Genomic DNA, 12473 nt, shown 5'->3' with positions numbered 1-12473 from the left:
ATGGAAAGACTTTATTTAGACTTTTTAGCCAGGGTAGAGTAGCATGGTTGGATCGTAGAAACTACAAACTATCTTACCCCTAGTGCTGCTAGGCTTCTTCTCACGGCTGGTGAGAAGGTGAACGGCAGGAATAATCGGATGGAGAAGTCTTAACTGTAAAGCAAGAGGAACCGATTACTTATACAGGTGAAGGAAAAACTCTATAACTTGTTATCTACGTGGCATGTTCGAAGGGTCTTACCGGTCTCCGGAAAACTTAGAGACCCGGAAATAGTTGAATCAGTTAATCCGCACGGTGGGGAAACGATAAACCCTGCAATGGAATAATTTAAAGTGTAACGGTTGACTATTTACAACGGGCCGTTATGACGGCGAAGTTGAACAAGCCAGAAGATTCTTACCAGTACTATTCAATCAGCGTACTTCAGAGTACGGGAAGTGCTTCAGAAGCGTCCTGGCAGGAGCACTAGAAGAGCACGAAAAAGGAAACCTGTCAAAAGTGTGGTCCTATATGAATATAGATGAAATGAAAACTTGCTTCGCCAGTTCTTACCAAATTCGTTCAGTATTTAATTTGGCCCATACTCGTACTGGAAAAAGCGCATCGGCAACCGCCCGTCAATGGTGTTGGGGAAATCTAAAATAGAAGGAAAACCCGCCACCATCAAAAGGGGTAGGGATCAAATCTACAGCCTAACAGGATGGCAACACTTACTTGTGTCCCGAGCGACCGCACGGACAATTGGCGTTCAATTCGGCACTTCTCTCTTGCGCATGCGTGAAGAAGCACAGTTAAGGAAGTGTTCATTTTTAAAGGGGAATTACAAAAGGACGGCCCCTCGGGGCGTGGATGGCTTGGCAACCCGGTTTGGTGGTTGAGACATTCAACACATACCTAGGATCTAAAACGGCAGGGTGTGCATCCATCTTTAGGCAGCCGTCCTTGTTGCAGTAATAAGAATTTTGACACCACTGTATGGGGACTTTTGGCATCTAAAGGCACACCTTTTTATTTAAAGAGGTGAGTATTAAGATATCTTTAGAGCATCGCACGGTTAAGTCATTGACCTAGTCCACTCTCTGTCTAGAAGTGAACCTTTACAATTTAGTCAAATCCTCATGCTGAATACTCTTTATTCTACAGGAAAAGACCTAGCCACGAAAGGACATCCCCAACGATTGCAGAGGGATTCGAAACTCGTAGGCCCCGTTCCAACCGGTCTGCCTGAGTATCTGGGCATCCAAGTAGCTGAACCCGGAGCTCCATCTCGTACATTACCTTGCAGCATTCAATTTTTAATGAGTTCTAATCAATTCTCCAGAGATATAGGAATGTACTATGATAAAATAGATTGTATTGTTCTTAAAAAAAATTTGTAGACCTCGATTGGTTTTTGTTTTCCGTTTTGTTCACTTTATTCCTTCCCCCTGTCTTGGGTTCCCCTCAATTGCTTATAAAGTGTATGATATCTTTTTCTTCCCTTGAGTGTTTGAATGTGATATGGTTGTATTGGTATTGGTATTGGTATTGGTATTGGTATTTGTAAAGCGCGACTGTCGCTCCGGAAGAAGCATCCTGGCGCTAACTGGAAAGTGTGCAGGAAATTGAATTTAGGCAGGATTAGATGGTGTCCAGCACATACACGTCAGATAGGCTGAAGATCCATGTTTTTAGTTGTTTCCTGAAGTGGATTTCCTTGGTCAGGGATCTCAGATGTTGGGGCATAGAGTTCCATGCTTTGGAGGATAGGTGGGTAAGAGTTTTACCCCCTTTAGTTTTTAGGTTGAAGTTAGCTAGTTTTAGAAGGTTATTGTTAGAGGATCTCAGAGTCCTCTGGGGGTTGTAGTGGGGATAGCGTCTGATTAGGTATTTGGGGCCAGTGTGGTTAAATGCCCGAAAAGCGACAATTAGGATCTTAAAAAGGATCCTTTTGTGCACGGGCAACCAGTGGAGGGTTCTTAGAGCGGTAGAGGCTGAAGACCTCCTGGGGAGTTTCAGCACCAGCCTGGCAGCCGAATGCTGAACGCTCTGCAGTTTTTTGAGTGTGGCTTTTTTCACACCTGCCATTAGACCGTTACAGTAATCTATGCGCGAAAGAATTAGCGCCACAGTTACCGCCTTTCTGGCTTCTATTGGTAGGAAGTCAAAACACTTTTTGAGGGATTTAATGATTCCGAAGCAGCTTCCTGCCACTTTCCTGACATGCTGGTCGAAGGATAGGTCAGTATCGAAGGTGACTCCAAGGTTTCTTGCAGTTGTGACGGTCTGGGGGGGGGGGGGGCTGTGGAATCCTCTGGCCACCAAAGTTGAGGACAGAAGTTAACATTTTTCCCCATGGGGAGGATCTCTGTCTTACCTGTGTTACACTTGAGATGGTTTGTTTCCATCCACAGGAAGACATCTTTCAGGCAGTTTGTTAGATTTTGTTCGGCAGTCGTAGAGTTCTCCTCTAGCGGGACTATGAGTTGGGTATCGTCGGCGTAAGATGTAACGGTGATGCCGAATGATTCGATCAGGGAGATAAGGGGTATGAGGTAAACGTTAAAAAGCAAGGGGCTTAGGATGGAACCTTGTGGGACTCCTGATCGAATATTTTTCTCTGCAGAACTGAAAGGTCCTAGTTTGATGGATTGGGATCTTTCAGTTGGGAAAGATGTTATCCAGTCCAATGCCAGGTCGGAGATGCCAATATCCCTAAGTCTGTCCAGGAGTATAAGGTGGGAGATGGTGTCGAATGCTGCTGTGAGGTCCAACAAGATCAATACAGCGTTTTTTCTTTTATCTTGAAGAAGTTTTATGGAGTCAGTTAATTCGATCAAGGCTGTTTCTGTTGAGTGCTGGGGGCGGAAGCCTGATTGTTGGGGGTGGAGGATATTGTTCGTTTCCAGATGGTTTTTGAGTTCCCTGTAGACTATTTGTTCTGTGATTTTTCCCAAAACTGGGAGAAGGGAGATTGGGCGGAGGTTGGTCAGGTCCGAAGGGGGTTTGTTCGGTTTTTTCATTAGAGGTTTAACAATGCCATGTTTCCATGCAATCGGGACAATGCCCGTGCTGAGGGAGGTGTTTACTATTTCATTTATGATGCGATTGACCGTTTCAATCAATTGATGAAGGATTCTGGGAGGGCAGGAATCGGAGGGGGCGCCTGACTTGCATGCTAGAATGACTTCCCTGGTTTGTGCTAGGGTGACCTGTGAAAATGTCTTTAGGTAACCAGTAGTTTTTCCTTCTTGTTCCTGAGTGAAGTGGGACTGGGAGTGTTGGTATGGAGGAAAATCTTTCTGAATGAAGTTGATTTTCTCTTCAAAGAAGTCAGCTATTTGATCGCAGAGATCTTGAGAGGGAGGTATTTCAGACTGTAAGGCTTTAGGATGAGTGAAAGACTTCACTATTGCAAACAGGGTTTTTTGCTTTTGCTTAGCCTCATTAATGGCTTTGGTGTAAAATTCTTTTTTGGCGCTTTTTATAATGGAGTGATAGCTTTTCCTTAGTTGGACATAGGAGTTTCTGTCCGTACTATCATATGTTTTTCGCCATTTACATTCACCTTTTTTGCAAAGCAGATGGGCCTTGGCTCCTTCTGGTGTAAACCAGGGGGCGTTTGTTTTGCTTTTAGTATCCGTTTTCCTAATGCGTTTGGGTGGGGCGCGGGTTTTAATTTCGTGTAATATCCAGTTGTGGAAGGATTGGGAGTCTTGTTCCACGTTTCCAGTCATGCTGGGGATCTGGGTCTCAAAGGTGGGTTTGAGTTTAAAGGCGTCTTCTACCTTTTTCCAGTTGACCTGGTTCTCTGGAGGTGAACTAGGTTTTATTGCGTTTATATAATGGGGGGGTTCTAATGAGGAATGGGATCAGATTGTGGTCTGTCCAGATTTGTGGGACTGGGGTGTGGGTTTCTAGAGAGGGGAGGTTGGTACAGACCCTGTCTAGAGTGTGTCCCGCTAGGTGGGTAGGTTGCTTGACCCTTTGTTGGAGGTTGAAGATCTCCAAGGTTTGGTGAAAGTTAAGTGTCTGCGCATCCTCTGTGGAATCGAGGTGCAGGTTGAAGTCACCCAGCCGGGTGACATGCGGGTATCTGATTAGGAGCTGACCGAGGGTGTCACTGAGAGAGTCTAAGAATTTGGTAGCGGTACCTGGGGGGGGCGATAGACAAGTCCTCCTGAGAAGGAGGTGGACTCATTAAGTTTGATAGAGAATCCGAGGGATTCGGCTCCTTTTAGTGAGTCAAGGATGAAGGTGTGGCATTTAAAGGAGTTGCGTAGTAGCAGGGCTACTCCTCCGCCTCGCCCCTTTAATCTGTCTTGCCTAAATATGGAATATCCTTGTGGAAGAGCAGTGGCTAAGTCAGGATTACTGTTGTCCGTAAGCCAGGTCTCCGTTATAAGAAGACAGTCAAGGTTGAATTCCTGAATGAGGTCTTTAATGTCTTGGTTATGGCAGGCCATGGATCGTGCATTGATCAACCCTCCGATAAAGGGTGGGTTGTCTTCCCTAGAGTTTACTTGAGGGGCGGAAGTCTTAACAGGGGAGGAGGTCCATCTGCATAGCCTGCAGCTAAAAGGCCCCTTGATGGTGTTGATGTCGACTCTGCAGGCACAGTTCGTGCCGCTGCGTAAGTTTATTAGAGAGTTGGCTTGGTAACTTATAGTGGGGGTCCCGGGTACAGAGTTTCCTGCGCCTGTCGCGGTCTTGGCGCGGACGGGCGCAGACGGGCTTGCCTTAGGCGCGCCTTCGGCGCGCAAAAGGCGCTCCCGCTGCGCTCGTCCGCTGCGCTTGCGCTGGTGGCACATTTGGGGAGACGGGTTGTGGGCGTGGCCTGACAGGGGGCGGGGCCTTGAGTGTCAAGCGATGGCGTTCGTGAGCCAAGTATGACACCTAACAGCGCTAGTTCCGCTGGCGGTTTTGCCCAGAGAAGGCTTCTGATCAAGTGCAAAGTTTTAAAACATGAGAAACAAGAAAATACAATTTTAAAAAGATCGAGTATCTCCTCCGGCTTCCGCCTCAGAGGGTGTTGTTTCCAGTGATATGTTTGAAACTCTGAATGAAAAATTGAGTGTATGGTTAATGCTTTAATGTCCCACGTGTTTGTTATATTAATCCTTTTTGCACTATGAATTAAATTTTGAAATAAATCCTTTGAAATACATTTTTGAACAAAATGCTATTGAGTAGTAATTCCCATTCTTGAATTTCTTTTCTGGATTTGGATGGTATATTGGTTTATTTGAATTATTTATATCAGTATTGGCATTTTTGTTCCGTTAGACAAATTTTCGGCTCAGCCTTACTGATTAGAGCCAGCCCCCAGTTGTTTCTTGCAAAAATATTTGTAAAGCACGCTTACACTAAGCGGTTTCATGGCGCTAAGAGAGAAGGACAGCGGTGGAGGGGAGCAGGAACATTACTCATATGCTTGTAGGAACAGAAGGGTTTTGAGGAGTGTTCTGAATTGGGTGTAACTGGTTACAGATCTCAGTTCCATCGGGAGAGTGTGTCAGAAGTGGGGAGCCAGAAAGGAAAATCAGAGGCCACCATGTTTTTTACGTTTAATAGTAGGAGTTGTGAGCAGATTGAGGTGGGAGGAGCGAAGTTCGCGTATGGGAACATAACGGTGGATCATAGAAGAAATTCAAGCAGGACCCTGGCCCGCAAGTGCTTTGATGATGGTGCAGCCAAGTTTAAAAACACAGCGTTTGGCCACCGGGAGCCAATGAAGGCTCTTCATCAGAGGACTGACATGCTGGTGCTTAGGCTGATGATAAATGAGCCTGGCTGCTTGGTTTTGGACTAGCTGTAGACGACGAAGTTGGTATGCTGGGATACCAACATAGAGCGAATTTGCGTAGATAATACGAGAGATGACTAAAGCCAGAGTAACAAGAGTGAGGGCCCCGGTGGTCAGAAATCTGCAGATCTTGCGAATTCTGCGAAGATGATGAAAACAGGAAGAAACCACTGCGTTAATTTGGGGTTTCAAAGACAGATCATTGCAGATTATGACCCCAAGGCTTTTTACAGTATCCACTGGGCGGGGGGAGCTGCCCAGGAGCGGGGGCCAAAAGTTGTAGTCCCAGGAGTTGGCAGCTCCACCAGTCAGGATCAGCTCTGCATTGCCAGGCTTGAGTTTTAATTGATTGGTATACATCCATTCGGCGATAGCTGCCATGGTGGATTGGAAATTAGTGACTGATGTGTTGGAGGGGTCAATGTTGAATACCAACTGGAGGTCTTCGGCATAATTGAAGGTTATGACTGGGCTATTGCGTAAAGAAACAAACAAAGGTTGCATGTACAAATTAAACAAAAGGGGCGACTGGGAGGAGCCCTGATGGACTCCACAGGTCAACTTTGATTGCTTGGCCAAGAAGTTAGCCAAGTGAACTGCCTGGAATCGTTTATGCCGGAAAGAGGAAACCCATCTAAGGGCCAAACCCTGGATGCCAGCATTACTGACACGGTCGATCAAGAGATCATGATCAACCGTGTCAAAAGCGGTTGAACGGTCTAAAAGTACCAGGGCTTGGGTGGTGGTTTTTTCGGCTCCTCTTCTCAGCACGTCCATCACTGCTAAGATGACGGACTCAGTAGAATGGGCTGGTCGAAAGCCCGCCTGCCGAGGGTCAAGGAACTGCGAATGCTCAATAAATGAGCTCAGGCAGTTAGTGACATGGGCCTCCAGTAACTTACTAAGGTATGGGAGCAAGGAGATTGGACAAAAATTGCTCAAAACCGACGGGTCGGCGTTTGGTTTCTTCAAGATCGGGACAATCACGGCGTTAAAACCTCCAAGTATGTAAGAGTGATTTAAAGAAATGTTGTGATAAATAAATATTGAATTTTGACTGGGCAAAGGACAGTTGAAACCTTCCTGATAAGTATGTTAGAACTCAAATTGATGACACAGGTACTTCTTTCCCACCCTGTATTCTTCTGTAATCCCATAATCTTCTCCTTAAAGTCCCCCTCTGTTCTGGGAGCCATAAATGTCTGCTTTCTCAGAACCAAGGCACTCCAGTTACTTTTCAGTGTGATGGTGTATGCATGAGATAGGGCAGGTTGCCATCCGGGCTACCATGCGTGCCACCCATAAGCTCTGTTTTATGGATTAATATTGGACTGTTCTTGCTGGTTTTGACCATGTGATCTTCTATTCACCTGCGGGGTATACTTTTGGATCACCTCCTCTGTTTTGTCGTTTCAAAATATTATTCAAAATTCTTGACCACACCATTGAGCTACATTTCGACCAAGTGGGTAGTTGGCATTCCACCCATGAACAACTAGAGCATTCGTAGCCAGTATATTCGTGATGCCATGTAATCAGTTGATTCTATGCAGTTCACATCGCAGCTGTCCACCTTTTGTTCCACGCTGCCTGGATCCTTGTTAAATTTCCACATGGGGCCATTTTTATAAACCACTTTCTTTTAAGTCATAACTGGTTTAAGTTTGTGCATTCTTGTTAACTAGATTTCTAGGGCCTTTGCAAAGTTCTGCGTCTACTGCTACTGGCTTGCCTTAAAAAGATCATTGAGGCAAATCTTGTCAACACAGAGGCCATATATTTAGGTTTCTGGACATCAACAAAGCCATTTGTTTGGGTCTCCTTTAATACCTTTCATGCCAGCTCCAGGTCAGAAGATGGCAGCTAGCCTGATCTTGGGTCTTTCTAGTAGAGTACATATCTCTGATTGCTTGCGGAGAATTCACTAATTCACTGTGTAGAAACATGTGGTATTCAAGTACTTGTGCATGCGTCACAAGGCCTTACTGTGGCCAGGACATCTGTTCCTATTCATCCAGTTTCAAAAACACATTTCCACCTCTTCTTTAATATCTGCATCAGCCAATGGTTAGGTCCTTCACTGTATCTTACGAATTATTATATGAAGTAGCAACTAGATATCTTGGTATAGTCACTGTTCGTGCTCCTTAACGTCTCTGCATTCCATGCCATAAAGCAAGCTTGAATGTCAACGTTTTAAATATTCTCTAACCTGAAAATCTGGCCTGATATGGACATCATGGAGCAATGCTGAACCCCTCTCTTCACATTTATGCAGAGCCACATTGGGTATGAGGAACACCTCTATAACTCAAATTGATGCTTGACATAATGAACCACAAATGGCATCAGTGTGCTTTGAGTGCAGGAAAATATCAATACATGGAAAGTATAGCTTCCAGACACTAGGAAAAGTGTCTTCATTCTCATTTGATGAATGACAGCATATGACCTAATTTAGAGCATCTTTTGAAAGTTAATCTTCTTATGACTTGTTGACAGCGCAAGTGCCTTTTTTAAAATGTAGCCTTAAGTTTAGGCAGGCAAGCGTTTGTCCATACTTGTCATATTTGCATTAACCTATTGTTTATGAGGCTAACGTGTTTTATTTTTCTTTTAATAATTCTAGGGGCTTGGTCTTCAAGTTTGGTCGTACGGAGGATTTATGGCAGTGAATCTGTTGAAAGAAAAATCATCCCGCCTGTTTTATAACACATTTTTCCATGATCATGTTTAGTCACTTTCTGCTCGTTTCTGTCACATAACTGTTCTTTTGGTGTCATACAATAGACAATGTAGGATTGTGAGAAGCTAAATGCATATTTAGCGCTTTTTCTTTTTAATGCTTAACTTTTGCATTGACGTTTTTTGTACTTTAACTGAATTATGAAGTAAAACACTAAGTTGTGTTTGAATGTATTCTATTGTTAAATATGTATCTATTGCTAACATGTTTAATAAAAATATATACCATTCTACCACATGTTCTTTATAGTGGTAAACTTTGCTAATAAAAAGTGCTTTGAAACCTACACATCCAAAATTCGTTTTAGTGCTGGAGCTGTGCCTTTGAAACACGTTTTAAACTTGTCTGCGCAGGTTTAAAATATCAGTTTTCATAAATGTGCCTCCCGGAGAGACTGGCTTCACAAGATCGAAGACACACCCCGGGCGGCTGGTGAGAGGGAGCTGTTTCTAGATTGGACGGGCTGATGCAGCTTTTTCTGATAGGTATAGCTGTGATTTGCTGCTGCGAAGCAAGAATGAGGGGGTTTGAAACATTCTAATGTAATTTGCACAAGTTACAATTCCAAAATTCCAAACGCACACGAAGCCTGAAGTTTTTTTAGACATATATATATATATATATATATATATATATATATATATATATATATATATATATATATATATATATATATATATATATATATATATATATATATTTTATCTCCTTAATCGGGGAGATATGTTTCGGATTACCCCACCTCTCCCTCTCAGCTGCCATATCCCCCCTCAAGCCCTCCCGTAGATGTTTAGCACACTGCGCAAGCTTTGGGCACAATGAAGTGAAGCTGGTATAAAACACATTGCAGGGTTGCTTTCAGCCCAAAGGCCAGCCAGCCCTTTTACTCCATTAACTTTTATTTTGTCTTCTTTATTTGGTGAGCCAGATTTGGCTTCAGCCAGAGATGAATACTCTTGTGCTCTGCTGAGTAGAAAGAATTTTATTAAATTCAAGAGCGTCTGCTCCTTCAGTAATCTTGCCCAATTATCGAATACCCCCCAGCAAAACATGGTTTATTCCATGGTCTTTCTTTGTAGTGATACAGTATTTGTGTTTTTTAAACGATTTGTTTTTACTATTTAAGTTGTATATTTTCTAAATTTACAAAGGACAAGGTATAATACGCTGTGTACAGCAATAGAAGAAGCAGAAATCAAAAAATCTTGTGGTGCATTCTCCCTTTATTTGATAGCATCTTCCCGAGATACTCTGCTTGCGGGTCATAACTAAACCTCCACGGCAGTGTTTGCGGCTTTTCTCGAAGTGTATTTTCTAAGTGTAATTTATCAAACGCAAATCCTGCCATGGCTTTCTGAGTGCTGTAGTAGATCCTCGCATACACAATAATGGCGCATTGACTGAAATCCAGACTTTTTGAGGATGATGCATAGAGTCAGTGTTTTAACCACTTGGCTGCTAGGCGTTTTCCCGTCCTGCGCTGGGAATCGCTTTATTCCTTTGTTTCATGACGAGCTGGCCTTGTCATCCGCGCAGGGCAGGTAAGCGCCATGACGAGGCCAGCTCGTCATTAGCCTCGAAGGGGTTAACACAGAAAAATATTCAAAGTATTATTCAACCTAAGCGTACAAAGTTGGTATAGCTTCAAAGCATAGACAACCATTTGAATGACCAAGTATATCAAAAGAGATTCTTACATTTTTGTCAGCAGTGGCAAATGAGGGTCAACCAAACTTAGATAGGATGCACTTACTCAAGGAAAGTGGTATGAGCACACTCCTTTATTTATATTTAGAGTCTGCTTATTTTTCCTAGCAATTACCTACTCGGAATGATGATTTCATTTGGATGGTCGTCGTGTATTCACCCTCATCACTTACACTTATACACCACTACCATCCCTATATTTCTTTGACTTTTAATAAATCTTCAACCTGGCTAATTTACTCATCAAATCTTAACATTAGCCAATTTCTGTGCCCTAACCATGCAGCAGTGAACGTAATTTTCAGTAAACGCCGTCTGTTCATTGGGGATGATGTAAGTTAGGCAAGGTAGTGGGGGTGCCCTTAGTCTCTCCTGCATTTCAAGTTAGGGACAATTATTTGTAAAGAAAATCACCCTCCCCATATGATTTTTTTTTTAGGTCCAGCATGGGCAGCAGTTTGTATTGGAGTATGTACTTGAAGCCCCGCCCACTTCGCTCATCTTTGTCATTGGCTTGATTCATTGTCCTTCAAACATATGCAGGCTTCTGATTAGTTATTAGGCTTGTTAGTCTCTCCTTAGTACCGCCTTGTCTTCATTTGTAACCTATATACACACCCACAAGGGTCTTAGGGACAGTTTACCGACCAATAACAAGATTCAATCCTTCAACTACATTCAATGCATAGAAATCTGGCGGTCAAACAAAAGGAAGTTAAGAAAAAGAGGAACCACAACAATTAGCCATGTAGCCTCCTGATACTATATAGTATTCCAAAGGGAATATTGCATTCCACAATCAAGACTACCATCAGAGACCGAGACTATTACGAAACAGTCAGATTTCCATCAACTTCCAAATGTGGCCAGTGTCATCATCTGGATATCCTTCTTTCCTACCACTCCAACCTTTTTATCACAAAAGGAGATCATGTGGTATGGATTTCGTATCAGATCCTGTGACCTCCGCATGGAGTGATAAAAAAGGACTAATGACCAGTTAGACCACTTGATCATACAATGTAACTGAAGGATATCTACTGATTGTAGTGATGGAAAGAAATTAAGTGCAGTGCAAGTGAGTGGTGACCTAAAAAGGATATGAAAGAGAAAAATCTTTTATTCTAATATCTCTCCCAAACCTAATAAAAATAAATGCAGTTGCGGTGGGTACCAAATATGCAGCAGCGGCATATTTGGTTCACGCCGCATCTGCATTTATTCTGCAGGAAAGTCTCTAATGTGCAGTTGTGACCACCGGCGTGTTTATTTAAGTCATAGCAAACAGGGCGCTCTTCAGGGGCCATGGGAGGCAGATGGGGGCAACTCTGCGATGCTTTTAGTGAGGCTAAAGGTGCGTGAATTGCGCTAGATCTGGTGTGTTTATTTTCTGACCGAACATCTATGTTTAACATGAATATGCTTTAGGTTTGCTCATCCGCTCACTGGCTAAAAACATGACTTCAACAAAGGGCTCTTACCCTCTTTTCTCAATTTGTTCCTCTGTGTGAAATGGATCCAAAAAAAGAAAGAAATTCTCTGGCAGAAAATGTCTCTTTGGAGACACACTCCTGCAACCATAACCGTGAACCTGACAGGAAGGTATTGGAGCGCTCTACTGAGCAGTTCTCCTGTTCCAAAGTGGTAGCTCGCTGCACCTTGCTTCTCGGCTCAGATTACCTTTAAAGGGTGTGCTTTGACCCCCAGCTTAACATTGCTCTCACTCATTTGCTTTTCTCCCCCTGCCTGCCACATTGCTCTTTCTATATTTTTCTTCCCTATGCCCTCCGTGCGCTTCCCCCACCGCACCATCATTTAGGCTTCCCCGCACCCTCAGTTTTGCTTCCCCACAGCTTCCCCGTCTGTGTTCCTTCTATTTTCAAGCCCTCCTCCCCCCCACACACACACTTTTAACCCGTTCCGTGCTTCGAACGTCCAACGGTCGTCGCGTGCACTACCTCGCTAGTGCTGCGCACGACCGTTGGACGTCCGAATCCCGTTAGCGCAATCGAACCTCCGCACTGGGGCGGAATGTTTGCGCGCGCTTAACGGGTTAAACAAACATTTGGAATGCAATAGGTCTCGCATTGGCGTGAGTTTAAGCTGTTGGCATTGTAAATGGCAATGACTTTTATTTAGGTTTTAAAAGCCAAAACATAAATAAAAGGCATTGTCATTTACAATGCCAATAGCTCAAACTTGCGTAAATGCGAAACCTGTTGCATTGCAGATGC

The 12473-nt window shown here is 43.7% G+C and overlaps 1 protein-coding gene across 1 annotated transcript in view; it reads left to right on the top strand.

Annotated features, from left to right (window-relative positions):
- The window catches only part of TMEM50A (transmembrane protein 50A), a 58846-nt gene extending 50028 nt beyond the window's left edge, over nucleotides 1–8818 (top strand). The window contains exon 7 of the mRNA XM_086956409.1: nucleotides 8416–8818. Coding sequence (XP_086812535.1) covers nucleotides 8416–8461 — 46 coding nt within the window. The 3' untranslated portion in view covers nucleotides 8462–8818. The remainder of the gene's footprint in view (nucleotides 1–8415) is intronic.
- Nucleotides 8819–12473: the final 3655 nt, after the last annotated feature.

The sequence above is a fragment of the Lissotriton vulgaris genome, chromosome 2_1 (assembly GCF_964263255.1).
Source record: "Lissotriton vulgaris chromosome 2_1, aLisVul1.2, whole genome shotgun sequence".
Lineage (NCBI taxonomy): Eukaryota > Metazoa > Chordata > Amphibia > Caudata > Salamandridae > Lissotriton > Lissotriton vulgaris.
The sequence above is the reverse complement of the archived record's forward strand: the minus strand, read 5'-3'. Positions and strand labels throughout refer to the sequence as shown.